The following is a 27,454-nucleotide window of genomic DNA, read 5'->3' as shown; positions in this document are numbered from 1 at the left end:
GTGAGACTATTTCAGAGATGGGGAAGAGCCTGTGCTGGAGGGAGATGAAGGGGAAGATGTAGCAGCTAAGACAGAGAAAGAAGGAGAGAGCATAACTTTTGGGCACATATAGCGTCAAGGCTGGAATGCAGTGGCACAATCACAGCTCACTGTAACCTGGAACTCCTGGGCTCATGTGATCCTCCTACAGGTATGGGATACCACGCCCGGCTAATTTTTGTATTTTTAGGAGAGATGGGGTTTCGCCATGTTGGCCAGGCTGGTCTTGAACTCCTGACCTCAGAGTAGCTGGGACTACAGGTATGTGTCACCATGCCCCGCTAATTAAATTTTGTTTTTTTTGTAGAGATGGGTTGCCCAGGCTGGTCATGAACTCTTGGCTTCAAGTGATCCTCCCGCTTCAGCCTCCCAAAGTGCTGGTTTACAGGAGTGAGTCTCTCCATTAATAATGGGATTAGAAAGACACAGGTGAGTTAGTGCTGAAGATGCAGAGAATGAAGGCAGTTCAACATAATAAAGACCATATATGAAAAGCCTCCATCTAACATCACACTCAGTGGTAACAGACTATAATCCCTCCCTCCCTCAGACCAAGAACAAGACAAGTGTGCCACTTTCTCTACTTCTGCTCAGCACAGTCCTGGAAATCCCAGCCAGAGCAACTAAGCATGAAAAAGAAAGGAAACCACACTGGAAAGGATAAAGTAAAATTATCTCTGTTCACGGACATGATTTTATAAGTAGAAAATCCTAAAGATCCACACACACACAAAAAACCCCAACTAGGATTAATAAATAAATTCAGCAAAATTATAGGATATGGCCAGGCGCGGTGGCTGAAGCCTGTAATCCCAGCACTTTGGGAGGCCGAGGCAGGCGGATCACCTAAGGTCAGGAGTTTGAGACCAGCCTGACCAACAAGGTGAAACCCCATCTCTACTAAAAATACAAAAATTAGCCGGGCGTGATGGCGTATGCCTATAGTCCCAGCTACTCAGGAGGCCGAGGTGGGAGAATCACTTGAACCTGGGAGGCAGAGGTTGCAGTGAGCCAAAATCTTGCCACTGCACTCCAGCCTGTGCCATAGAGCGAGACTCCCTCTCAAAACAAAACAAACAAACCAACAAACAAAAGATATGCAAATGGCCAATAAGTGCATGTAAAGGTACTATTTGTCATAATGTCACTAATCATTAGGAAAATGCAGAACCACAATAAGGTACCCTATCCTACCCATTAGGATTTACTATTAAAAAAGTAGAAATTGCCGGGTGTGGTGGCTCATGCCTATAATCCCCGCACTTTGGGAAGCCGAGGCAGAAGGATTCCTTGAACCCAGGAGTTTGACAACTGGGCAACATAGTGAGACCCTGCCTCTACCAAGAAAAAAAAAGGGCAGAAAATAACAAGTGTCGGTAAGGATATGTATGGAGAAATTGGAACTCTCATGCACTACTGGTGAGAATGTAACAGGCACAGCCACTGTAGAAACGATATGGTAGTTTCCAAAAAATTAAACAACAGAATTGGCCGGGCACGGTGGCTTATGCCTGCAATCCCAGCACTTTGGGAAGCCGAGGCAGGCGGATCACCTGAGGTCAGCAGTTCAAGACCAGCCTGACCAACACGGTGAAACCCCATCTGTACAAAAAATACAAAAACTGCAGGGCGCGATGGCTCACGCCTGTAACCCCAGCACTTTGGGAGGCCGAGGCGGGCGAATCACCTGAGGTCGGGAGTTCAAGACCAGCCTGATCAATATGAAGAAACCCCATCTCTACTAAAAAAAAAATACAAAATTAGCTGGGCGTGGTGGCACCTGCCTGTAATCCCAGCTACTCAGGAGGCTGAGGCCGGAGAATTGCTTGAACCTGGGAGGCAGAGGCTGCCGTGAGCCGAGATCGCGCCATTGCACTCCAGCCTGGGCAACAAGAGCAAAACTCCACCTCAAAAAAAAGAAAAAAAAAAATACAAAAATTAGCCGAGCATGGTGGTGCGCACCTGTAGTCCCAGCTACTCGGGAGGCTGAGGCAGGAGAACACTCGAACCCAGGATGTGAGCCGAGATCGCACCATTGCACTCCAGCCTGGGTGACAGAGTGAGACTCCATCTCAAAAAAAATAAAAAATTAAAATTAAAAATAAAATAAAAAACAGAATTACCATATGATACAGTAATTCCACTTCTGGGTATATAACCAAAAGAATTGAAATTAGGGTCTCAAAGAGATCTTTGCACACCCATGTTCATTACAGCATTATTCACAGTAGCCCAAAGTAGAAGCAACCCGAGTGTCCATCAGCAAAGGACTGGATACATGAAATGTGGTGTCTGTACAACAGAATATTATTCAGCCTGGAAAATGAAGAAATTCTGACACATGCTATAACACGAATGAACCTTGAGGACATTATGCTAAAGCCATACACAAAAGAACGAATAGTGTATGATTCTTCCTAGATGAGGTGCTTAGAATAGTCAAATTCAGAGACAGAAAGTAGGATGGTGGTTGCCAGGGGCAACCTGAGCTAGCCTCAGAACAGGGCCATGGTGGTCCCCTCATGACATGGAAGTAAGGCCCAGCTGGGGGTCTGTGAGCCGCTGGCCAGAGCACCCAGGGACCTGATGCCAGAACCGCTGCTCCCCCAGCTGCCAGACCCAGGGATCTGCTGACAGGTGGGGGTGGGTGGGAGCTGTCAGGGAAGCTGGGGAAGGGAGGACAGGAGGTTTGTTCAACAGGCATGGAGTATCAGTTTTGCAAGATGAAATGAGTGTGGAGATTGGCTGCACGACAATGTGAATAGACTTAACACTTAAAAATGGCTATGATGGGTGACCGGGCACAGTGGCACACACCTGTAACCCCAGCACTTTGGGAGGCCGAGGTGGCAGGATCACATGAGGCAGGAGTTTGAGACCAGCCAGGCCAACATAGTGAAACCCTGTCTCTACCAAAAAATACAAAAAGTAGCCGGGCGCGGTAGCACATCTATAATCCAAGAGAACTGCTTGAACCCGGGAGACAGAGGTTGCAGTGAGCCAAGATCATGCCATTGCACTCCAGCCTGGGCAACAGAGTGAGACTCTGTCTCAAAAAAAAACACAAAACAAAACAAAACAAAAAAAACACAGCTAGGATGGTACATTTTATGTCACACATATTTTAGCATAACTAAAAATGGCAGAGAGATGAGAGGGCAAGGGTCTTGAGAAGACAGTGTGGGAGAGGGCAGTCAAACTTCTGAGGGAGGTGGGCAGGCAGGAAATCTCAGGGCAGAAGTTCCTGTCATGGGGCAGTAAGCACGGTCATCCAGGGTAGCAAGAGAGTCAGGAATGGGAGAAAGGTGGAGGTGGTTTGGGTTTTGCAACAGAGCCATGAGAAGAAACAGCAAGCAGAGATGATAGAAATGGGGACATCAAAGGCCTCGATCACCCAGTCATGCAGGGGTATGCCCAAGAAGACAGCAGATACCCTGACCTGGGCGCCTGAAGAGACCCTTAGGGCACTCACTGGTTAGGGAAGAGATGCCAAGAGGGGCAGGGAGAGGAAACAAGTCCAGAGGGTCTGAGGCCTGGGGGTGAAACTTCAGTCACAGCAGGAGTGCCCCATCCATCTGTCTGTCCATCCATGTATCTGACCAGGCTGAGTGCCTTCAGAAGGCAGAGGCTCATCTTTCTGACTTATTAATGTGTATGTGTCCCTAGTTCCAGGACAGCACCTGGCACACACCAGGTTTTGGGTGCATGTTATTGAATGAATGAGCAAGTGAATGAGTGAGTGGGGAACAAGCCAGTGGCCTCGGGTGGTAATGAGTCAGACAGAGGCAGACACAGAGGGTGGAGTGTGCCTCCGGGGAAGACTGCAGAGCCCCTGATGCACTGGGAGAGAAGGACGGGGGCCAAGAAACTGGGAGGGGGTGGGAGCAGGGGAGGCAGACAGACAGTTTGTTCCTCAAAGGACAGGTCTATGAGGCGTACTGGAGGTCCAGAAACTGCGCTTCCTCAGTCCACAGAGCATGAGGGGTACAGGGGACATGGCATGGGGTGATGGAGTCTGAAGTGTGGGAAGGGATATGTGTGTGCCAGAGGCCCGAGAGGGTGGGGGCATCAAGGGCCCTGGCACAACCTTGCTAGACCCGTGGCCAGACAGTGAGGTCGGGAAGGGGCAGCTGCAATACCAGCTCACCTGGGAGTAGACAGTGGCATGGACCCAGGCAAGACGGCGGCTCAGGTGGTCCAGCTTTTCTGAGAAAACCTTCTGGCTCTTGGTCAACTCTGCAAGGATGTCCTTCCTCTGCCACCCAAGGGGAAAGGAGGACAATCAAGACATGGCCCCATACCCAGGTCCACCCTGATCCTGCAGGCAGCCTAGGAAGGGCCCTCTAGTGCCTGGAGCAGGCAAGGGATTGGGCTCCATTTTTCAAAACCTTCTTCTGCCACTGACCCTCTGGTGACCCTGAGCCAGCCTCAGAACAAGGCCATGGTGGTCCCCTCATGACATGGAAGTGAGGCCCAGCTGGGGGTCTGTGAGCCGCTGGCCAGAGCACCCAGGGACCTGATACCAGAACCGCTGCTCCCCCAGCTGCCAGACCCAGGGATCTGCTGACAGGTGGGGGTGGGTGGGGGCTGTCAGGGAAGCTCAGCCTGGACACACTGGGCCCCACCTTCCTGGGCCAGGGCAGCTACAGCAGAGGGCTCTGGAGGGTGCAGCGGAGCCAGGCCCTGCTTCCTGCTGACTCTGCAAGTGGCCGAGGAAGCACTCAGGGTCAATGAATAATTGATGAGGACAGTGGGTGTGCTTCAGCACTTATTGGGCCCAGGGGGTGGGGGGCACCTAGGTACAGGCCACACTGGTGATGGGTGCCAGGCCTTGCTGCCAGCCCCAGTCTCACTGGCGTGCTATAGCCAGGGCTAGAGTGGGGATGAGAACTGCCAGGGCAGCCCCCGGAACCAGACTTCATCTGTGGTTACCTGTACGAGTAAGCAAGCTGCTCCTCACCAAGACTATGTGGGCCTTACCCTCTTGGGGCACCGGCGGAGCTTGTCCTCTGTGTCCCTCAGAGCCATAGCGTATTCATTGACATCATCGGAGACACCCACCATCTACACAGCATGGGACCACATGTCCAGAGTGCCCCTTGGGCACTTCATCCAGGCTTCTTCAGACCTAGTCTGGACCCCAGCCCTGCCAAGGTCCCAACCTTAGGCCCACGGCGGTCCCATTCCCACAACAGTCAGCAGGTCAGACTGAGGCAGCAGGAGCAGAAACCAGCCTCGCTGAGGCATGTGCTCCCATGCACGGTCTTGAACAGGCAGCTCTGCGGGCCCACGTGCACACAGGAATACACACACAACCAAACACGCACAACACCCGCCACCCAATGCGGGGTCCAAGAGTGCACGACCTTGCCCAGCTGCTGGTGTACGCTGAGGTTGTACATCATGACCGCCCCATCCAGGACTTCCAGCAGCGAGTTCTCGGTGAGGGGCTGCTCAGGCTCCTCGGGGGGCCGCCCCAGCAGCAAGCCCTCATTCCAGTGGCTGCCTTCAACTGGGGAGTTGGGGATGGAAGGGTCAAGGGTAGGGCCATCCCGGCTCTCCTGAGCCTGCCTCACAGCAGGAGAGGAAATCATCTCTCCCATTCCTGTGCCCAAGGAGGGACCCGCGGGGAGCCCATGGGGGCATGGGGGTAGGGGTGGAGTGCAGGGCAAGGCCTGCGGTGCCAGGACCTATTTCTGCGGCATTGATCTCCTGCCCTCGGAGTGTGCTTCCTGCACTCCTGGGATGCTGCCAGGCCACAGGGCTGGGAGGGCATGGGGTGTATTTTGGCTTTGCCCGGGGTCGGGGACTGTACAATGTGGAAGGGTCTTTCGGGGACCTGCCTGACCCCACCAAGCACCTACTGTCCTCACGGGTCCTCTGCTCCACGCTCAGCGTGCGGACCTTCACTTTCTCCGAGGTGCTCAGAGGCCGCCGTGGGGTCATGAGGCTCACAGCCGCTGTGCTGAGGAAGCGGTTGGCTCGGCCCAAAGTTGGAGAACTGAGCCAGCCGGGCCGGGGCAGGGGCAGTGGCCCCCCAACAGCCAGAGCCTGCATGGGGCGCTGCAGTGAAGAAAGGCGGCCAGGACCAGGGCTGGCTCAGGGTTCCCTTGGCCCACGGGGCTGCAGAATTGTGAGGGAGGGTCCATGCCTCCACCCACAGCAAGGCACCAGCCCAGTGAGAAACCCCTTGCCTGCATGGAGCGGGAAGTGGCCCTGGATGAGACCCCTGCCCATAAGATACAGGATAAGCCCAACACAAATCCCACCGCCTGCCCCCACTGCGGCACCTGGGCCATAGCTGGGGCTGGCTCCTCATCCTCATCTAGGTCATCCATGGCGGTTGACTGGAGCTCCAGTGGGTCGATCACAATGTTGGCTTTGGAAGCAAGGTCATCTGGGAGGAAGAGCAGGAGGGTTATCAGGCCAGTGGTGGCGCAAGAGGCCACAGTGGAAGTGCCCAGGATGGTGAGAGAGCCCAGCACACTGGGCAGGAGGCCTTGCAGAGCCCGGTTTAGCACCGTATCTGCCCCTCGCCCCTCCACCTCCTCCACCCAGCCTTCACTCTGCATCTCAAGGGCCCTGTCTAGCTGCCACTCAGTAACAGGAGGCCTTCCCCATCACACCCTTCTTTTTCATTTATTTTCAAATTGACTTTCTTTATTCTACATAGATGTAAGCCCATCATGCCCTTCTTGCCGGTCCCTGGCTTTGTTTCCCAGGACTTCCTGCTCTCCAGGGCCTCCCCCACTCTCTGACTACTCCATAAACAAAGGAGATGCCAGGGCTGCTTCATTCCAGGCACTCCCAGTGGGAGCCAAGCCTCATCCCAGGCTCATCCCCACCACCATGCTGACAACTGACCCCACCTTCGCTGCCTCCCGCCCAGGCCTTGCTCCCCGCTAAACGCGCTGTGTCCAACACAGAATTTCTCATCTCCACCACCTCCTGCAGCCCCTCTCCCTGATGGCACCCCATCCACACAACCTCTGGCAGGAAGCCTGGGGTCATCCTGACTCCTCTCCTCCACCTGTGCCCTCCCCTACCTACCTGGGCAGGCCCTTATCTCCTGTGTGGGGACACCTGGGCTCCCTGTCTCTCAGCCCCTGCACTCCGGCGTACACACTGCGGCAGCCAGAGAGAGGTTCTGACAGCACAGACCCACCCTCGTGCCCGGCTCAGGGCCTTGCTCTCGCTGTGCCCTCAGCCCTGCACCAGAGCAGCTTGTGCTCATCCCTGAAGGCAGCTCCGGCAGCACCTGCACGCCCCATCCACACCTCACCAAGATCCCTGGTCCCCTGCCAGGCATGCCCGACCCCTATGGCATGGGTGCTGGCGGGAAAGAGAAGCTGCCCAGATGCAGGGCAGGCAGATCAGTATCTCCCTGCCTGAGTGGGTGGAGAGACTTGGGCACCCTCTGGTGGCCATAGGATGGCTCAGCATCCACAGCAGAGCAGGCTCAGGGACAGTCCCCCACCTGGCCCCAGAACTGCTCCCGGCCCACAGGCCTGCACACACCTTTGAGGGTCTTCCGCAGGTGCGAGAGGAGGCCCCCCAGGCGCTGCAGGTCAAAGTAGTCCACCTTGCCATTATAGAAGACCTGGGGCGGGATGTAGGCCTCTGCGAGGAGTTGAGGAGGCTAGGCCAGTGGTCGCGGCCCAGTAGGAAGACCCTCCCCACAGCCCTCCCCTCCAATCTGGCCTAGCACAGCCTGGGAATTCTGGCTTTGGCCACTCACCCATCCAGGCAGACAGAGAAACTGTCTCCTGGACCAAGAAACAGACCTCCCCTACCTCCTCTCCACCCGCCATTTCAGGTCAGAGCCAGCAGCTGCATAACTTGGGGTGATGGGGGTACTCATGGCAGCCGTTCACTCAGGAGAAGCAGAGAGGCCCAGGCCCAGCCCCAGTCCTGTGGGATATCCCCCAATCCAGGGCAGGTAAGGCTCCCACTGACCCTTGGGGACTCAAACACAGGGCCCCCCAGCACCCACCCAAGGCAGCCCTATAAAGGACGCACAGAGAAATGGGGGGGCAAGGACGGAAGAAAAGAGCCCACAAGGGTAGGAGCCCGTGGGACAATCAGAGTAAACACAAGATCGGCAGGCCTGGGGTGCAGGGCTCCTGCTGCCCCAGTGGAGAAGCCGCCTGTGGCTGGGTAGGACTCAACCAGGCAGGATGCCGGGGACAACTCCCCACAGCCCACAGCCTCAGCTCAGCACTCTGCACTAACATTAGGGGCTGCCCTACGCCTAGCTCTGTCCAGCCTCACTGACCTGGGACCCCGGTGCCACTCACCCTCACTGAAGGAAGCATGAGGATTGGAAGCCTTGTATTCATCCCAATAGTAGCGCAGGGCAGAGATCAGCCGGTGTAAGAAGCAGACCATGTACTCAGGGGGGCAGAGCATGGGCATGTTCTGTGGACACCAGGCATGAAACATGCATTGGTGCCAGCCCAGTGCCTTGCCCATTCCTCATCCAAGGCCCTGCCTGAGGGTCGAGGGTTGAGCAGGGAGGGAAAAGCAGCAGAGAAAAGCTCGGGGCTAGGCAGGGATGAGGCAGTCCGAGAAGTGCCAGGTGCTGAGGGCATGGCCTGTGTAGTGCAGCCGGGGGTCCACAGTGGGCTGGCCTGGAGGACACCTACCCCCCGGCCACTGGCGTTCTCCTGCAGAAACTTGCGAAACTTGGTCAGGAAGATATACCTAGAAGCCTCACCCTTTGAGAGAGGGAAAAGTGAGGCTGTGCTGAGCTGAGAATGCAGGCCCAGACTGGGCTGGCTCAGTGCTGCACCTTCCCCCAGCCCCTGCCATGGGAACCAAACCCAGTTCCCACCCTCTGGGTCTTAAGGCCCAGTGCAGCATCCCTCCCCACAGGGCCCCACCCAGGGCTCTGGGAGTCACTCACCCCATTGTCATCTTTATTGTCCAGCAGCAGCTTCAGGATCTGGACCTGTAGTTCTTCCACCACTGGAGGTGAGGTGAGGAACATGGCCCTCAGGCTCCAGGAGATGGGGGGCAGGTTTGGGCCAGGGCTCCACCAGCAGGGTTCCCCAAGTCCCACCTAGACATGGGCACCTCCAAGCACCCTCATGTGCACACACACACCTCCCACCCTACCCCGTGCTCAAGGCGGGCTGACCTTCGATGCGCTTCCTGAGCCGCTGGCAGCCCCGTTCGTAGGCTCGCCGCCGCAGCCGCTCCTCTGCGGTCTCCTCCTTCATCTCCGTGCTCTCTTTGCCCTAGGCAGGGGTAGCAAGTGGAATACAGCAGGGTCACCTGGGACCTAGCCAGGCCTCCTTCACTCAGAACACCCACACTCCATCCCCAGGGCTTCAGGGACTAGGGCCAGTGAAAAGGCCTCATGCTAGATGCCCGGTGGCCAGATGCCCAGGCCAGGGGCCTTGCCATGACCTCTGCCCATCCCACTTGGGGTGCACTCACCTCCCTACTGGAGCAGTGGGGCCACCAGGTGGTGGGAATGAGCTCCTGCAGGCCGGCCTCCTCCACACGCAGAGGGCTCTTGATATAAAAGAAGACGACGGAGCGGAGCACATCGAAGCTGGCGGGTGTCAAGGCAGGGCTCTGCTTGCCAAAGGGCACTCCGCACCCCCTCAAGAGTCCTTCCCCAGGAGCCCATCCCTGGATGTGCCTACCACAGCTCTCCCACCACCACAGGGGCATGTTGCTGCTATGTGTCTGACCCCCAGGGCATGCTCCCTGACAAAAAGCTGTGGTGGTTAAGCCCACCAGCTCCAGTACCCAGCAGGTGCATGATAAGGGCTTGTCACAGGAACAGATGACTGTGGGACAAGCTGGAGAGAGGGACTGGTGGCCTTTTCTCAGGCCCCAACTCTGACCTCTGTGTCTCCCAGCTTTGTGTCTGCCTCCTGGAGGCTGGAAGACCCCAGACCAAGAAAACGGCTACAAGCTGAGGCTTCCCAGCCAGGGGCTCAAAGCTATGCTCTCACTCACTCATGCAGTTCTCAACAATTCTGGGAAGCAGGAAGAGCTGCCTCCTTAAAGATCTTGCAGGAATCCCCACTGTGGAACATGAACAAAAGTGCTGGGCTGTGGCCGAAGAGGGCAGGCCCTGTGGCCCCTCCCACACCTCCCACACCTCTGCGTAGTCTGCAGTCATTCAGAACCCCCTGGCTAGGCTGGCTGGCCAGGCTCAGTCCTTTGCTCTCTCGTCCTTGCTCTGTAGAGAAAATGCCACATGTTGGGCAGCTCTGGTCCTCCTGATGCTCCCAGGGGACCCCTGGCCTGATGACACTCCCCTTCCTGCCCTCTGCTGAGTCCAGAGGGCACCCCATGTCTGGCCTGCCAGGCAGCAAGGAAAGGATACAGGACATTGCTAAGCAGAAACTTGCGGGACTTCTCATGCCTCAGGAGGGCGATAGTGAGCCGCAGGTAATGGATCTGTGGAGAGGGGGCGTTCAGGGTGGACAGGCGAGTCCCAGGGGGCTCAGGGCAGGGGCAGGGGTTCCCACCTGTAGGCCCAGGTCTGGGACGATGGGTGAGAACCGGTACAGCCGAAGCAGAGACATCATCAACTGCTTGAGGCAATCTTGTACCTCGTAGTCCTGGGGGAAGAGATGCCAAGACAGCCACAACTGGGGCCTTTTCCAAGATTCTCCCCGTATCTTCCCGACCCCAGTGAAGACTGACAGCCAGGCCTGAGGCCTGAGGTCAGGAGCCTCACCTCCATGAAGAGCCACAAGAGGTCCAGGACCTGGTGCACCACGGACTGTGCCTGTGTGGGTGTGCCCTTCTCCACGATGCCCAGCAGGAAGCTCATGAGCACAGCCTCCACCAGATACACCTTGCGCTGCACCAAGGCCAGGCACTGGTGAGGTGGTGGCCTTCTACTCTGGTCAAGGCACCCCTGCCCTGGCACATGGCCGAGGCACAAGCCTCAGGCACAGAGCCTTGAGCCACTCGAGCAACACCAAACATAGATGACCCCTTCCAGGGGCTGACTGAGGGACAAGAAGGCCATTGCCCCACGGCTCCTCTAAGGCTTGGCACACGCAGTTTCCTTGGCCTGGGATGTTATTATCCTTCAGTCTTCTTTCCAGGACATCCCCTGATGCCCTTGGTTGGCAATGTCCCTGTTTCCCTGGGGGACTGACTGAGGTCTGAGGGCCCTGGTCACATGGGGCCCCCGCCAGGTGATGCTGTGGGACCTCAGCACTGCAGCCCTCAGTGAGGGCACATCTACCACGGGCGTGTCTAGCATGGCCTGTCTCCTCCCCTCCCATGCCCCTCCCAATGCCGCTCACCAGAAGCGGTGCAAAGTGATGGAAGATGTGGGCCAGTGTGAGGAGGACGGTGGGCTGGCCCCGCAACCGCCACTTGGAGCTCTCCTTGTCCAACAGCCGCCCCTCCTGTGTGGAGGGGGAGGAGGGAGAAGTGTGAGGGGCAGGAGGCTGTGGAAGCCCCCCACCCCGCCTGGCCCAGACCCCAGCTCACCACAGGGTCCAGCTCCACACTCAGCACTGCCCGGAAGCAGCCCAGCAACCTCTGTGCCCGCACCAGGTCAGCACTCGGTGGGTCCTGCAGGGGCCGGTAGCCTGCCACTGGGTAGGTGCCAGAGTTAAGCCAGCAACGCCTTATCTGTGGCTCAGACATGCCTACTCCCTCTCCACTGCCCACCCCCCACCCCGGGGCCTGGGCTCTAGGGCAGGGCTGGTTTGCATCACAACTTGCCCACTTATTCTCCCTAGGGAGGATGCTTCACATTCCTCATCTGTTCAGTGGAGACAAGGGCACCCAACCAACCAGGCTGCTGCGAGGAAAGTTTTCTTCGACACCCTACATGGCCCCCCACTAACTCTGCAGCAGCCAGGGCCTGCCACCAGCCCATGGCACCCCTGGGGTAGGGAGCCCCTCATCCCAGCTTCCCCAAGAGCTTCTGAGCAGCCCACAGCCATCTTCACAAAATGATATCGCAGAGGACGGCTGCCAAAGTTGAAGGCCACGGACTCCTTGAAAGAGAGGCTGATGGCTGGGAAGTAGGCCATACCCAGGCCCCTGGACAGGTTCTCAAAGGCAGTGCCCAGTGATACACCGTTCCTGGGGAGAAGGGTGGGTCTGTGAGCCAGTGCTAAGCATGTGGCTGCCCACCCTCAGGCTATCAAACTCAGTCTGGCCCCTTACAGGGCCCAGGAAACTGGGGGCAGTCTGGGGAGGCCCCAAGGGCCAGGCCTGTGCATAGAGATAGGAAACTCACAGGCAGAAAGACAGAGTGCCATCATCCAGGTCGATCAGGCAGCTCACGATGTCCCCCGCTGCCCACGCCTGCCATGAGAGGAGGCCTCACCAGATGCACAGAAGCCCAGCAGCCTGCTGACTCTGAACCCCAGCTGCGTTTCCAGAACCACCCAAGGGAGGCTAGCCACAAGGACAAAGGACCTGGGTCCCTGACCCTTCCCTGGTGCCCTGTAGTCCCTTATGGCTGCCCAGCGGCTCCAAATAAGCTGTAGTAACAGTCATGGGGCGGATGACCCACAGGGGCTTGGCTCTCACCTTGCCATAATTCGTTGTGGTGACGTTCCACTTGCGCACGCGGTTGCCATCATAGGCATAGGAGTTGTGTGTATCTCCAACCCCCTCCTAGGGAGGAAATGCCTATGAGGTCCCTGGTGAGGCAGGCAGGGTCTGGGCCAGAGCCCACCAATCACCAGCCTTGGATGCATATGGCTCTACAGAAGGGAACAGATGATCTGAGGGAAAGAGTAAGAGGTATACTCTGAGCTGGGGTGCCTGGGATTGGGTGGGACATGTTTCTTCTCCAGAGGGCAGTCCAGGTTAGTTAGGGTCCTAGGCAGTTCTGAGGGGATCTGGAGACCTGATAAGGCCTGTGGCAGGAGAAGCTCTCCCTGGGCCCAGGGAGGGGTCCCCTCCCCAACATGTACCTCCTGGTTGAAGCGGCAGCTGATGGTGCACCAGCCGATCTGCATGAGCCCCTGAGAGGAGATGAGGACCTCGTAGACCCATTTCCCTGGAAAGAGCTGAGTTAGGGCCACGAGGTGGACAAAGACTGCCTCTTGCCTCATGCCTGGGCCCTTAAACTTTCTCCTAACTACCTAGGCCACAGCAGGGTAAGGTCTCACCTTTGTACACGCATGTGGTAGAGCGGATGGTGCCAAAGTTGCTGTGTCCAATCACCTGGGTGAAGAAGAGGGGTGGTGGGCTTGCTCCCAGGCACACAGAGCATCTCCCCAAGGGAAAAAGACCCCATCCCCAACTGAGCCAGCCCTGGTGGTATTTGCCTGTGGTGGCCAACACTGCACTGTGCCTGAGGACGGTGGGAGGGGGTAGGCTTGTATCAGGAAGGATCCTGGGCCAAGGCAGGATGAGAGAGGGACTCAGGGCTGTGCTGGGAAGGGCTGGGGGCTGAGGCCACATCAAGACTGTTTCAGGGCTTTGGTGGGAGAGTTTGAGGACTGAGAACACAATGGTCTGGGGCCACGTCAGGACAAGTTTTGGCTGCAGCCCCATCAGATGAGTAGAGAGACTAGGGCCACATCAGGAGGAGCCTGGGGCTATGTCAGAAGGGGCTGGACCTGGGTCTCCACACCTCACCCTCACTCACCCCCAGCAGGTCATCATCCACCAGGAGAAGCCCCTCAAAGCCGCCTGTGTGGTCCAGGACCACAGTGGATGGGCCAAGCCGCCCTTCAACCTGTCCTGAAAAGAGGAGAGGTGGGGTCAGGCAGGGTGGAGCATTTGACAGGATGCATAGGGTGTCCTGAGCTCACCAGACGTCTCCAGGCCCCCTAGGTCCCAGCTCTGCACCTCCCAACCCCACTCCAGAGGTGGCCACATACCCTGGCTTTCCTCCTCCTCATTGTCCACCTGTAGCAACTGGTCCAAATGTTCTGGCAGGTTCTGGAAGTTCAGGGGTTTCCTGGGGAGAGTGAGAGGCTGCCAGGGGTCCACAAGTCCTTGAAATCAGCCAGATGACACTAAATCCCATCCTTTCCCCTGAGCTCACAGCGGGGGCTGCCTAGACTCCAGAAAAAGGGCTGTGCCTAGTCCTAGACTCTGGCATGCAGGAGGTCAGAAGGCTGAATTCTCCACTAAACTCAAAAGTATAACCAGTCCAGGCCGGGTGTGGTGGCCCATGCCTGTAATCCCAGCACTTTGGGAGGCCAAGGCGGGCAGATAACCTGAGGTCAGGAGTTCGAGACCAGCCTGGCCACATGGTGAAACCCCATCCCTACTAAAAATACAAAAATTAGCTGGGTGTGGTGGCGCATGCGTATAATCCCAGCTACTCGGGAGGCAGAGGCAGGAGAATCGCTTGAACCTTGGTGGGGCAGAGGTTGTAGTAAGCCGAGATCGTGTCACTGTACTTCAGCCCGGGCAACAAGAGTAAGACTCTGCCTCAAAAAAAAAAAAAAAAAAAAAAAAAAGTATGTGGCCGGGTGCCGTGGCTCACGCCTGTAATCCCAGCACTTTGGGAGGCTGAGGCGGGCAGATCACGAGGTCAGTAGTTCAAGACCAGCCTGGCCAACATGGTGAAATTGCGACTCTACTAAAAATACAAAAAGTAGCTGGGCGTGGTGGCATGTGCCTGTAATACCAGCTACTTGGGAGGCGGAGGCAGGAGAATTGCTTGAACCTGGGAGGCGGAGGTTGCAGTGAGCCATGATCGCGCCACTGCACTCTAGTCTGGGTGACAGAGCAAGACTCTGTCTCAAAAAAAAAAAAAAAAAAAGTAGCCCTCTCTAAGTCTTAATTCCTTCATCTGTAAAAACAGAATAATGACTTATGTTAGAGATGCTGTGAAGAGCCCAGGGAATAAGTGCTGTCTGCATAGCACATAACCTGTCCGCTCTCAAAGGTGGCTGTGCTGATGATGTCTGGAAGAAGAAGGCTGGGAGAAATGCTGGTTCCCAAAGTGGTCAGTACCAAGGCCACCTAGTCCAACCCTTGCCCCTAGGCCTGTGGTTCCTTTGGGGCAGATTCCAGTCTCGCCACCACCCAGCCAGGGGAGTCTGTGTTGAATGGGACATGTCCTGGAAGTATGAAAGGCTCAGCCCTGAGCTGCTGGATGGCTCTGTCCTGTACCCGCCAGTCCATAAATGGTCAGCGGAGCACATGGCCCACCTACCCGAGCCAAAGGAGTTGGGAAAAATCTGTCTGGGTGGCCCCCTCATCCTCTCAACACACAGGCCTAGAGGGAAAAGGGTACTGTTTAATGCCAGTCAGTGCTGTCCTGAGCTCAGCTGCTAAGAATAGCAGGGAGTGAGGTGGTGGTAACCAGCAGGACTCAGGCAGAACAGAGGCCCATTACACACCTGTCTGCCCACAGGCTGCCACCACCTGCTCTTCCACCTTTAATGCCAGTTCCTACCCTACTCATCCACACAGACAGAAAGCTCTGGAAGGGGACAAAGGTGGGACAAAGCACCCTGACAAAGTAGCCACTACCCAGGCTCAGGGATCACATATTCCCCCAGTGTCAGCCACTCCCAGCCCTGAGCTGTAGGAGCAGAGATGCACAAAGGCCCCTCCCCACTGCTGCTCTGTCCCAGGCCAAGGCCAGGTGGTGGCTATGCAGTCAGGGTACTCAGCTAGTAGCATAGAAGGCTAAAGCCAACCCCATCTCTGAATACCCCAGTGGGCCCAAGGATAAAGGAGCCTTCCTCAAAAGCAGTTACAGGCCAAGCATGGTGGCTCACACCTGTAGTCTCAGCACTTTGGGAGGCTGAGGTGGGAGAATCACTTGAGCCCAGGGGTTTGAGACCAGCCTGGGTGACACAGTAAGACCCTGTCTCTTAAAAAAAAAAAAAAATTAGCTGGGTGCTGTGGCATGTGCTTGTGGTCCCAGCTATGTGGGAGGCTGAGGTGGGAGGATTCCTTGAGCCTGGGACTTTGAGGTTGCAGTGATCTATGATTGTGACATAGCGAGACCCTGTCTCAAAAGAAAACAGTTCTTAACAAGCCCACACCTGGAACGGCTACTCTTGTACCTGACCCCAAAAGTCGTGTGCCTGATCCTGAGAGCAGACTGCACATATCTGTGGGCAGTCGGCCTGAGACAGCCACCACTGAGTGCCTACAGCACTGCCCATTTGGCCAAGACCAGCAACTTCCTTGACCTTTTTGGATCTCCTAGGTCCCAGTTCAGGGCCCTGAATACCCACAACCACTGACTGACAGCCCTACCACCTGCTGTCTCTCCTGGCGGCCACAGCAGCAGCAGCAGCAGCAGCAGCAGTAGGACCATCTCTGGTATCACATGAGGTAGGGATCAGATGGCTCTGAGAACAGGCCAGGACTGAGTATGGGGTGGGGGTGGGCAGGAACTCTCTGCAAGCAGGCACTTTCTGACCACCACAGTTGCTTAAATAGAACAGGTAATGTTGCTGCCTTTTGGACCTGCCTAAAGGGCAGAAGTCGTAAAAGACAGAACAGCTAAGGCTGATGAAGGGGTGAGAGACAGGGACAACCATGCCTCACTGCAGGGAGGGAGAACCTACTTGATCCTTTGAAGAAGTAATCTGGCAACAGTCTTAAAAGTGACTGCAGTTCAAACACCCTAGCCACACTACTCCAGCCCTGGGCATCCTCACAGCATTGTTTACAAAAGCAAAAGTCCTTCCAAACTAGGGCACTTGTATGGGCCACAGCAGACCCCCTGGCCCTAAAGATGCTCAGTAAGATAAATTGATAATGGGGAAAAATACTCACGGGATAACATTTCATGATAAAAATAGGATGCAAACTTCTATAAACTTTTGGAAGTGAGGGACATGTCCATTACCTTGATGGTAGTGATGGTTTCACGGGTTTTATATATATGTTAATTAACACTTACCAAATTGTACACTTTAAGTATGTGTAGTTTATTGTATATTAATCATAGCTCAATAAAAACGTTTTAAGAAAAGAACTGAAGGTGATAAATTTTTTTAAAGTTTTCTATACAGCATAATCTGAACTACATACATTATAAGATAAACAGACATGAAGTTAAAAAGCTTCTGCATAGCAAAGTAAACGATCAACAAAGTGAAAAGACAGCCCACAAATGGGAGAAAATATTTGTAAACTACCCATCTGACAAGGGATTAATAACCAGAATATACAAAGAACGCAAACAACTCTATAGGAAAAAAACTAATAATTCCATCAAAAGATGGGCAAAAGATACGAACAGACATTTCTCAAAAGAAGACATACGAATGGCAAACAGGCATATGGAAAGGTATTCAACGTCACTGGTCATCAGAGAAATGCAAATCAAAACTACGAGATATCATCTCACCCCAGCTAAAATGGCTTTTATCCAAAAGACAGGCAATAACAAATGCTGGCGAGGTTGTGGAACCCCTGTATGCTGTTAGTGGGAATGTAAATTATAATAGTGCAATCACTATCGAGAACAGTTTGGAGGTTCCTCAAAAAACTAAAAATTGGTCAGGTGTGGTGGCTCATGCCTGTAATCTCAGCACTTTGGGACGTCGAGGTGGGAGGATCACCTGAGGCTAGGAGTTCAAGACCAGCCTGGCCAACATGGCGAAACCCCATCTCTACTAAAAATACCAAAATTAACTGGGTGTGGTGGTTTGTGCCTGTAATCCCAGCTACTCGGGAGGCTGAGGCAAGAGAATTACTAGAACTTGGGAGGCAGAGGTTGCAGTGAGCCAAGATCATGCCACTGCACTCCAGGCTGGGTAACAAGAGCAAAACTCCATCTCAAAAAAAAAAAAAAAAAAAGTCCAGGCACACTGGCTCACGCCTGTAATCCCAGCACTTTGGGAGGCCGAGGTGGGTGGATCACGAGCTCAGGAGATCAAGACCATCCTGGCTAACACGGTGAAACCCCGTCTCTACTAAAAATACAAAAAATTAGCTGGGCGTGGTGGCGGGCGCCTGCAGTCCCAGCTACTTGGGAGGCTGAGGCAGAAGAATGGCGTGAACCTGGGAGGCGGAGCTTGCAGTGAGCTGAGATTGCGCCCCTGCACTCCAGCCTGGGCAACAGAGCAAGACTCCGTCTCAAAAAAAAAAATTTTTCAAAAAAAAAAAAAAAACTAAACTAAAAATTGAGCTACCATATGATCCAGCAATCCCACTGCTGGGTATATACTTGAAAGAAGGGAAATCAGTATATCAAAGAGATATCTGCATTCCCATGTTTGTTGCAGCACTGTTCACAATAGCCAAGATTTGGAAGCAATCTAAGTGTCCATCAACAGATGAATAAATAAAGAAAACATGGTACATATACACAACGGAGTACTATTCAGCCATAAAAAAGAATGAGATCCTGTAATCTGCAACAACATGGATGGAACTGGAGGTCATTAGGTTAAGTGAAATAAGCCAGGCAGAAAAAGACAAACATTGCATGTTATCACTTATTTGTGAGAGCTAAAAATTAAAACAATTGAACTCATAGAGGCAAAGTACTGGATGGTTACCAGAGGCTTGGAAGGGTAGTGTAGGGCTTGTGGGGAGATGGGGATGGCTAATGCGTACAAAAAAATCGAATTAATAAGACCTATCTGGTAGCAGAACAGAGTGACTATAGTAAATAATAATTGTACATTTAAAAATAACTAAAAAAGTATAACTAGATTGTTTATAAGACAAAAGATAAATGCTTGAGGGGATGGATACCCCATTTACCATGATGTGATTATTACGCATTGCATGCCTGTATCAAAGTATCTCATGTACCCTATAAATATATATACCTACTACATACCCACAAAAATTAAAAATTAAAAATGTAACACAAAGAAAGAAAACAGAAAAGAATCACATTTGAATAGTCATGTTAAAATAACAAGATAGCAGGTGCTTTTCCTTCTTTTTTTAGAGACAGGGTCTTGCTCTGTCACCCAGGCTAGAGTGCAGTGGCATGCAGAGGCCAACTCACTGCAGCCTCAACCTCCTAGGCTCAAGTGATCCTCCCACATCAGCCTCCCTAACAGCTGGGACTACAGGTGCACACCACCATGCCCAGGTAATTTCTGTATTTTATTGTAGAGATGGGGTCTTACCATGTTGCTCAGGCTGGTCTTGAACTCCTGGACTCAAGCAATCTACCCACCTTGGCCTCCCAAAGTGCTGGGATTACAGGTGTGAACCACTGTGCCTGGCCCTCTAAGTTTCTGCTAAAATGTACTTGTAACTTTTATACTGACTACACTTAAAAGTATTAAACTTGTAAAGAAAAGGCCCTGGAGGAGTTTGTTCTTTACAAGGTCAGTCAGAAGCTACAAGGGGCCAGGCTGGGGCCAAGGTGAGGGCAGGTACATGCAGGGGCAGATGCTGGGTATGGAGTAGGTGCCAGGTGCTAGCTGGGCATGAATGTGCACCTGCTCCTTGACCTCTGCTCCCTGACTCTCAGAAGGAACTAGCACTGCCTGGAGACAGGAAGAAGCAGAGTACGGAAGGCAGACTCTCTGGCCAGAGATCTCGCAGCCAGGAGCACAGTGAGAACAGAGCCTAAGGCTATCTGTCCAGAGCCCAGGCTCCCTTTCCCTACAACTGCAGCCTCCTTATTCTGGTCTGGCCCAGCAGAGTGAGGAGGGGCCACCCACCCAGCCATACCTGCTGGTGGCTGCTGGGGGTGCATGTTCAGAAGAGGAAAAGATGCGGTTCAGGTAGTCATTCAGCAGCTTCTCCTGTACAATGCCTGAGCCACAAGTCAGAAGGGAGAAAAGGGCCACATGATCAGTGCAGCTCCTGGCCCCTGCTGGCCCCAGAGACTTCTGGTCCTAGGCCAGCCACAGGTGCAGCAAGGCCTGAGGCCTTTGTCCCTTCCTTCTCCTCCCAACAAGAGGAGCCTCCTTCCTTCCCTGCCAGCCCTTACCTGTGACCCTGGATTTCTCAGCATCTGAGGTCAGCCTATAGCTCTTGCGGGAGAAAGACATGCCGGCCCCCTTGGATGCCATCCTTCATCTCTCATGGGCAGCCAGTGGTCCTGGAGGCTGAGCCAGACACAGAGCCTGTCTACTCAGGGCCAGCCAGGGGCCCCCACACCTGACCTCAGTCCTGCCATGGCAGGAAGGCTTGGGAGCAGGTGAGGCCAGGGGCATGCACACTAACACATAGGGCAGGGGAATGCAGGGGCTCCCAGCTTCCTACACAGGGAGGGTAGCCAGGGTCTAGGCCCATGTAACAGGGACCACTTCTTGTTCTCCAGTGTCCCTGTGCCCAGCACAGGGCTGGGCAGAGAGCAGGTACTAGATATATTTTTGCCGAACCATAACAAAATGTCTCAGCTCTGTGGAAATCAGACCAAAATGTCCAAAGTGAGGTGTCCTAGGGGCAGAGCCCCTGTATCCATCTCAGTTGTAAGCCATACTGAGTCCAGCTCACAACCAGAAGCGACAATCCTACACATTCCCCCAAGTGCAGACCACCACTGGTCTGGTCATCTCTAGCCATAAGTCCCACTTACTCCCCACAAGGCTGGAGCCTCTTTCCTCAGCCCTGGGTTCCTCCCTTCTTTTATCCATGGTCCTGATAGTTTCACCATTCCCACTCACACATGTGGCCTCCCACCTCATCCAAGCACCACCCTTGCCCAGCCCTCATGGCAAACTCCATTGGTCCTCCTAGTGCATCTATCCCTCACATCATGTTGCTGCTGCAGCTGCTCCAGAACCTGCACTGAGTCCCTGGTGCTGGCCTCACTGATGTGTAGCTGTGCTGTCCAACACAGCAGCCGTCATCCACATGAGGTTACTTAAATTTAAAGTTTTAAAAATTAACAATTCGATTTCTCAGTTGCCTTAGCCACATTTCAAGAGTTCAATGACCACATGTGGCTAATGGTTACTCTGTTGGACAGCACAAAGGTAGAACATTCCCACCATCATATAAAGTTCTATTAGACAGCGCGGGTCTAGAGTTTCGCTCTGCAGCACTGCCTTAGCCAGCACTCCCTACTCTGCAGTTCAGTCTCTTATCTCACCCCAAACAGACCCTCTACTCCCGCCACAAACCCTTGTGGGTCTGCGCCACGCCTGCTCCTCGGGAAGGTGATTTTCCCGACCTCGGGCCCTCGGTGGGCGTCCATGTTCGGGTGCCCCTTCACTACCAGAGTAGTTGAAGATCTGATTAAACGCAGTCATTCATTTGATGAGCAGACCTTCCAGACACCCACTCCGGGTGTCAGTTGCTGAGGACCCAGGTGAGAGGCGGACCTTGTCCCCACCCGGGGACTCCCTGTCACGGCTATCCCGTCCAACCCCGCCGGGGTATCCGGACTCAGAACTGAACCTACTCCGTCTGGGAGCCCAAGGACGGCGAGGGCGGCGCATGGCTCCCCCAAGTCGCCCCCGCCTGGCCCCAAGCTCCACAGGACCTGCCAGACCAGCTTCCGCTCGGAGTTTCGCACCCAGATCCCTGCGCTGCAGGTGCCCTCGCACTGGACTAGCCTGGACCGCGAAGGAAATAGCCGGAACCCGCCAGGCTCAGAGCCCTGCCGCCCCTCACTCACCCCGAGCCTCGGCCGCCGCGACCCGGCTCACAACATCCGCCCAACCTCCTGGCTACGGCGTCCGTTCAGGGCCAAATCACGCTCACGCTTGCGCGCTGAGCCTCCAGCCGCGCACGCGCACTGGCCCGCGCCCAGCCTCCGCTAGGGGACCCCCTCCATGGCTTCCCACCGGCTTGTTCCAGGCCTCAGCTTCGCCGAAAGGCCTCACCACCTCCGACCTCCGCCTGCCCTGGGGATGCTCCCAGCCCTGCTGCGGCAGAACGCGACGTGCTAACCGGAATCCCTAGGCCGCCTGTCTCCTACCCATACTTAGAGGCCCCGCTCAGACGGTCCTTAAAACGTCTGAAAGGCCGTTCCTGCCAGAGTCCCTGCTACCTGTTACCTCCACCCCTATTTAGTCCTAGTGGACAGCCTCGCTCACCTTCCCTGGGATGACACTTCTGGCGGCTGAGATGAGCGAGCCTCTCTGGGCTCTGCCGCCGGGTGTGGGCTGACCTGCCTACAGCTGGGGCCTGATAAGGCAGCAGCAAAAGGGTGGAGGGGAGGCAGTGTTGAAGCTGGGGCAAGTAATTTTCCCCAATTTACAGGGAAAAACCGAAATTCAGAAAAGTTTAATGTCACCCAGGGGCTGGAGCCCAGACCTCTGGCAGCTCTCACTTTCACAATGCCCTTGGGCTGACTAGGCTGCAGAGGGGTTTCACCCCAACCCCAGGGCACCTCAAGTGTCCCCACCAAACCTTCCTAACACCTGTCCACTAAGTAGAGAGGCCTCTCAGGGGGCTAGCTGTACTAGGCCCTTGCAACTGACCTATGGGACCTGAGGCCTGGCCCCTCATGGCTCCTGTCACCAGGTCTCAGGTCAGGGTCCAGCAGGCCCTGAGCTGACGTGTGGAGCCAGAGCCACCCAATCCCGTAGGGACAGGTTTCACAACTTCCCGGATGGGGCTGTGGTGGGTCACAGTGCAGCCTCCAGCCAGAAGGATGGGGTGGCTCCCACTCCTGCTGCTTCTGACTCAATGCTTAGGGGTCCCTGGTGAGTGCCCCCAACCCTGATCCCCATCTGCCTTCAGGAGGGGGTTGGCCCCATTCTCCTATTCTAGGATGAGAAAAAAGTCGGGGAGCCAGAGGCTCAGTGGGCATGGGGCAGTGACCTTGCCCTCTTGAGCACAGCTGGGAAGCCCTAGGAACACATAGACATTGCCCACTTAGGCCTCTATTAGCACGTCTGCTCTAGCACTGAAGCAGTGTCAGGACCACACAGATGCACGCACACAGCAGGCAGTGACCCCTCCTGAGCCTGATCTACCCCTCTAACCTAGCATATGCCTTTGTGCAGGTGAGAGCCCAGATTTGGAGTCTGAATGCCTAGCCAGGGCCCCTGGCTGGGTAATGTGATGGCTCTGAGCCTTAGCATTCTCATTTGAGAGATGAGGTGGGGCAAGCTCCATCACCCACTGCTCTCACAGAGCGTATGTGTTAGATCTGAGCCCGGTGCCTGGGCCACTAAACAGAGGCACCGGTGATAACTATCAAGTCTGGGCCTGCTTCCCAGGGGAAATTTTTTTCACAAGTATCTGTGCAGGAGGCTAGACTGGCCCTTGAAAGTGCATACAGGGTCCATCCCAGAAGCCTTGTAGCTTTGATCCCCTGAATGAACAAAGTGTGGACATGCCAATACACATTACTGACATGTATGCCCACCTGACCTGCACCCACTCATGCCCACTCTGCAGGGCAGCGCTCGCCATTGAATGACTTCCAGGTGCTCCGGGGCACAGAGCTACAGCACCTGCTACATGCGGTGGTGCCCGGGCCTTGGCAGGAGGATGTGGCAGATGCTGAAGAGTGTGCTGGTCGCTGTGGACCCTTAATGGACTGCCGGTGAGTGGTCACTGGGCCTAGATAAGACTGGGGGCAGGGGAGCCTGGGCTGTGGCGTTACCCTGTGCCTTCTTCTCTCCAGGGCCTTCCACTACAACGTGAGCAGCCATGGTTGCCAACTGCTGCCATGGACTCAACACTCGCCCCACACGAGGCTGCGGCGTTCTGGGCGCTGTGACCTCTTCCAGAAGAAAGGCAAGTGGGGGTGGAGAGGGGCAGGGTGGGAGACAGGGGACCTCAGCCCAAGTTGATCTTCTGTCTCTTGCTCCCAGACTACGTACGGACCTGCATCATGAACAATGGGGTTGGGTACCGGGGCACCATGGCCACGACCGTGGGTGGCCTGCCCTGCCAGACTTGGAGCCACAAGTTCCCGAATGATCACAAGTGAGACAAACACCTTCCCTCCGTCCCGGCCTGGGGCCTTCCCCCAGCACACACTATAGTGATGCTCTGGGCCCTCAGGTACACGCCCACGCTCCGGAATGGCCTGGAAGAGAACTTCTGCCGTAACCCTGATGGCGACCCCGGAGGTCCTTGGTGCTACACAACAGACCCTGCCGTGCGCTTCCAGAGCTGCGGCATCAAATCCTGCCGGGAGGGTAAGCGGCGCCGGGTCAAGCTGGGAGAGTGGAGGGACAAGCCCACGTCCATCCACGAACCCACTGGCTCTTTGTCTCCAGCCGCGTGTGTCTGGTGCAATGGCGAGGAATACCGCGGCGCGGTAGACCGCACGGAGTCAGGGCGCGAGTGCCAGCGCTGGGATCTTCAGCACCCGCACCAGCACCCCTTCGAGCCGGGCAAGTACGCGTAGGCGGTATCGGCGCCCTGGGGGCCGGGCTAGGGAAGTTCCAGGACTCCAGAGGCAGGGCTCCGTGTAGGGCAATTGGGCGGGGCCAGATAAGCCAGAGTCCCAGGGTCTTGTTCACGCCCCATTACCGCCCCCAGGTTCCTCGACCAAGGTCTGGACGACAACTATTGCCGGAATCCTGACGGCTCCGAGCGGCCATGGTGCTACACTACGGATCCGCAGATCGAGCGAGAGTTCTGTGACCTCCCCCGCTGCGGTAGGCGGCGGGGACCAGGCCTGGGAGGGTACCTGGGAACCTTGGGGAGGGGCGTGGCTTGGCCGGGGAGGTAAGAGGGGCTGGGCAGGTAAGAGGGGCTGGGCGTGACCTGAGAGCATATCCCGTGGAGTACCGTACACCTGGGAAAGGCGGGTTTGGTCCCAGCCCCAGAGGGATCTCAGCTCTCGCTCGGGGCCCGACCTATCTCGGTCCATCTAAGGGTCCGAGGCACAGCCCCGCCAAGAGGCCACAACTGTCAGCTGCTTCCGCGGAAAGGGTGAGGGCTACCGGGGCACAGCCAATACCACCACCGCGGGCGTACCTTGCCAGCGTTGGGACGCGCAAATCCCGCATCAGCACCGATTTACGCCAGAAAAATACGCGTGCAAGTGAGGTGGGGGGGCGCGCGTTGGGACGTGTTGCTGCGGGTGAGACGGGAGGAGGGTAGTCACGGGCTCAGGGCTGGAGGCTGGCGGGCTAGGGCTGAGTGGAGCGCCTGCTTAGAGACCTTCGGGAGAACTTCTGCCGGAACCCCGACGGCTCAGAGGCGCCCTGGTGCTTCACACTGCGGCCCGGCATGCGCGTGGCCTTTTGCTACCAGATCCGGCGTTGTACAGACGACGTGCGGCCCCAGGGTGAGGCCCAAGCTTGGGGGCTACAGAGCCGGGGCTGGAAGCCTGGAACCGGAGGGCCGGGGCGAGGTCTCGGCCTGATGGCTGCCCGCACCCGCCGCAGACTGCTACCATGGCGCAGGGGAGCAGTACCGCGGCACGGTCAGCAAGACCCGCAAGGGTGTCCAGTGCCAGCGCTGGTCCGCTGAGACGCCGCACAAGCCGCAGTGAGTCCCTGGTGCTCCCGGCCCTGCCAGGGCCCTAACCCTGGGGCGGCATGCTTTGGTGTCTGGGACCAGAGCCTGGAAATGGTTGAGACTGCCCTGCTACGATTTTGCTTCCGCTCCCGCCTAGGTTCACGTTTACCTCCGAACCGCATGCACAACTGGAGGAGAACTTCTGCCGGAACCCAGATGGGGATAGCCATGGGCCCTGGTGCTACACGATGGACCCAAGGACCCCATTCGACTACTGTGCCCTGCGACGCTGCGGTGAGCACTAGTGACGCTTCCCCCATGACCCTGCCTCAGCCCCCACCCAAAGGCTGGCTCCCTTAACCCCAGTGAACTTTGTCTTTCAGCTGATGACCAGCCGCCATCAATCCTGGACCCCCCAGGTTAGGAGTTGGGCCAGTTATGGGTCAGGCCCTTTAGCCCACGACATCCACACAGTCTGGTTTTCATCCAGCCCACCCCATCCTACAGACCAGGTGCAGTTTGAGAAGTGTGGCAAGAGGGTGGATCGGCTGGATCAGCGTCGTTCCAAGCTGCGCGTGGTTGGGGGCCATCCGGGCAACTCACCCTGGACAGTCAGCTTGCGGAATCGGTGAGGCACAACTGCCTGTCTCCCACAGAGAGGAGCTGAGGTTGTGTCCTCTGTGGTTATCCCACTGGGGGCTGGGAATCTATCCCTGCCCCCAGAGGTCCTAGCCAGAAGATGGCAGGTCTAGCATCTGTCCCAGGAGTCTGTTACTTGTCCTAATTCGCCACTCCTCTAGGCAGGGCCAGCATTTCTGCGGGGGGTCTCTAGTGAAGGAGCAGTGGATACTGACTGCCCGGCAGTGCTTCTTCTCCTGGTGAGCCTCCCTTGTGTTTGGGGACCCAGTCTCATCCCACCTTCCCCCTTCCCCAGGCAAGCTAACAAGTGAGCCTTGGGGCAAAGGACTGAGAGTCACAAATGACCTAGCAGAGCTTCTCTCCCAGCCATATGCCTCTCACGGGCTATGAAGTATGGTTGGGCACCCTGTTCCAGAACCCACAGCATGGAGAGCCAGGTCTACAGCGGGTCCCAGTAGCCAAGATGGTGTGTGGGCCCTCAGGCTCCCAGCTTGTCCTGCTCAAGCTGGAAAGGTATGTGGACAACCTGGGAGGGTGTGAGGTGGGGCTGGGCCTTGTGGCCTCAGACCCTGAGTGCCCCCATTCTTGCTAAAGATCTGTGACCCTGAACCAGCGTGTGGCCCTGATCTGCCTGCCCCCTGAATGGTATGTGGTGCCTCCAGGGACCAAGTGTGAGATTGCAGGCTGGGGTGAGACCAAAGGTAAGAGCACAGTGCACAGGACTGCTGGTGGCCAGGAGGCCCAGCCCTGGATCTTCCTCCAGGACCCTCTCCTTCTCCCCATTCCCCTCACTGCAGGTACGGGTAATGACACAGTCCTAAATGTGGCCTTGCTGAATGTCATCTCCAACCAGGAGTGTAACATCAAGCACCGAGGACGTGTGCGGGAGAGCGAGATGTGCACTGAGGGACTGTTGGCCCCTGTGGGGGCCTGTGAGGTTGGTGGCAGGGCCCTGGGCCAGCCCTGGAAGGGTATGAGGGGCTAGAAATGAACTATTTTATCATGAAGCAGGCTAGTCATTGCTGTGGCCCGGGGCCCTCATCAGTTTTCCTACCTGCCAGGGTGACTACGGGGGCCCACTTGCCTGCTTTACCCACAACTGCTGGGTCCTGGAAGGAATTATAATCCCCAACCGAGTATGCGCAAGGTCCCGCTGGCCAGCTGTCTTCACGCGTGTCTCTGTGTTTGTGGACTGGATTCACAAGGTCATGAGACTGGGTTAGGCCCAGCCTTGATGCCATATGCCTTGGGGAGGACAAAACTTCTTGTCAGACATAAAGCCATGTTTCCTCTTTATGCCTGTACAGATGCTTCTTAGCCTCTGCTTCCAGGAAATGAGTCAGTGACTCCTTGCTAGGGCTCGGGTGGCTTGAGCCCAGCACACCCTGGGCTAGGTGATCTGTCCAGCCTAGGGGCTTCCCCAACCAAGGCAATGTCCCTGGGACTACTTTTGCCCATGGGTGCTATGGAAACACAGGGCCTCACACGAGTCCTCCAGACATACTCTTGGGAAGGGTGGTACAGAGTAGTTGCTAATGGAAGGGGCTGC

General features: G+C 55.8%; 2 protein-coding genes across 9 annotated transcripts in view; one reads left to right on the top strand and one right to left on the bottom strand.

The window, feature by feature from the left end:
• RNF123 (ring finger protein 123) overlaps positions 1-21,636 on the bottom strand; it is a 31,779-nt gene extending 10,143 nt beyond the window's left edge. For 2 of the 3 annotated variants that reach the window (XM_004034154.5, XM_055382442.2), the window contains exons 1-26: positions 21,512-21,636; positions 19,877-19,994; positions 19,615-19,699; positions 13,872-13,951; positions 13,637-13,731; positions 13,155-13,209; positions 12,957-13,042; positions 12,568-12,654; positions 12,272-12,339; positions 11,989-12,114; positions 11,512-11,626; positions 11,322-11,426; positions 10,742-10,867; positions 10,530-10,622; positions 10,385-10,458; positions 9,481-9,598; positions 9,179-9,278; positions 8,945-9,006; positions 8,685-8,756; positions 8,337-8,457; positions 7,558-7,659; positions 6,330-6,436; positions 5,904-6,102; positions 5,406-5,551; positions 5,020-5,103; positions 4,187-4,294 (exon numbers count right to left, since the gene is read on the bottom strand). In XM_004034154.5, coding sequence (XP_004034202.1) covers positions 4,187-4,294; positions 5,020-5,103; positions 5,406-5,551; positions 5,904-6,102; positions 6,330-6,436; positions 7,558-7,659; positions 8,337-8,457; positions 8,685-8,756; positions 8,945-9,006; positions 9,179-9,278; positions 9,481-9,598; positions 10,385-10,458; positions 10,530-10,622; positions 10,742-10,867; positions 11,322-11,426; positions 11,512-11,626; positions 11,989-12,114; positions 12,272-12,339; positions 12,568-12,654; positions 12,957-13,042; positions 13,155-13,209; positions 13,637-13,731; positions 13,872-13,951; positions 19,615-19,699; positions 19,877-19,958 — 2,496 coding nt within the window. In that variant the 5' untranslated portion in view covers positions 19,959-19,994; positions 21,512-21,636. Of the gene's footprint in view, positions 1-4,186; positions 4,295-5,019; positions 5,104-5,405; positions 5,552-5,903; positions 6,103-6,329; positions 6,437-7,557; positions 7,660-8,336; positions 8,458-8,684; positions 8,757-8,944; positions 9,007-9,178; positions 9,279-9,480; positions 9,599-10,384; positions 10,459-10,529; positions 10,623-10,741; positions 10,868-11,321; positions 11,427-11,511; positions 11,627-11,988; positions 12,115-12,271; positions 12,340-12,567; positions 12,655-12,956; positions 13,043-13,154; positions 13,210-13,636; positions 13,732-13,871; positions 13,952-19,614; positions 19,700-19,876; positions 19,995-21,295 lie in introns of all 3 variants that reach the window. The other variant, XM_055382441.2, reaches the window with a different exon arrangement.
• Positions 21,627-27,201, top strand: MST1 (macrophage stimulating 1). 6 transcript variants are annotated; one of them, XM_063703824.1, is made up of 18 exons: positions 21,627-22,544; positions 23,245-23,392; positions 23,474-23,586; positions 23,664-23,778; positions 23,857-23,993; positions 24,075-24,195; positions 24,340-24,458; positions 24,679-24,847; positions 24,963-25,093; positions 25,194-25,296; positions 25,424-25,560; positions 25,650-25,685; positions 25,774-25,894; positions 26,067-26,144; positions 26,272-26,418; positions 26,500-26,550; positions 26,759-26,842; positions 26,967-27,201. In XM_063703824.1, exons 1-18 carry the CDS (start codon positions 22,451-22,453, stop codon positions 27,028-27,030), a joined length of 1,968 nt encoding a protein of 655 aa, XP_063559894.1. In that variant the 5' UTR covers positions 21,627-22,450; the 3' UTR covers positions 27,031-27,201. The 6 variants fall into 6 exon arrangements, with proteins under 6 accessions (XP_063559894.1, XP_004034204.5, XP_055238424.2 ...); XM_004034156.5 differs by having other exon boundaries at positions 21,629-22,544; positions 26,500-26,606; positions 26,703-26,842; XM_055382449.2 differs by having other exon boundaries at positions 21,643-22,544; positions 24,075-24,191; positions 25,774-25,934; positions 26,500-26,606; positions 26,703-26,842.
• The last annotated feature ends 253 nt before the right edge of the window (positions 27,202-27,454 follow it).

The sequence above is a fragment of the Gorilla gorilla genome, chromosome 2 (assembly GCF_029281585.2).
Source record: "Gorilla gorilla gorilla isolate KB3781 chromosome 2, NHGRI_mGorGor1-v2.1_pri, whole genome shotgun sequence".
Taxonomy (NCBI): Eukaryota; Metazoa; Chordata; class Mammalia; order Primates; family Hominidae; genus Gorilla; species Gorilla gorilla.
Note: the sequence above shows the minus strand (reverse complement) of the source record. Positions and strands in the feature narration are given on the sequence as shown.

Bases quoted from the DNA above. Each gene is read 5' to 3' on its own strand.
- MST1 (XM_055382449.2), top strand. From the start codon at position 22,451: ATGGGGCTGTGGTGGGTCACAGTGCAGCCTCCAGCCAGAAGGATGGGG. The intron at 24,192-24,339 runs GCAAGTACGCGT...TACCGCCCCCAG, and splicing joins CCAGCACCCCTTCGAGCCGG to GTTCCTCGACCAAGGTCTGG. The intron at 24,848-24,962 runs GTGAGGTGGGGG...GCGCCTGCTTAG, and splicing joins CCAGAAAAATACGCGTGCAA to AGACCTTCGGGAGAACTTCT.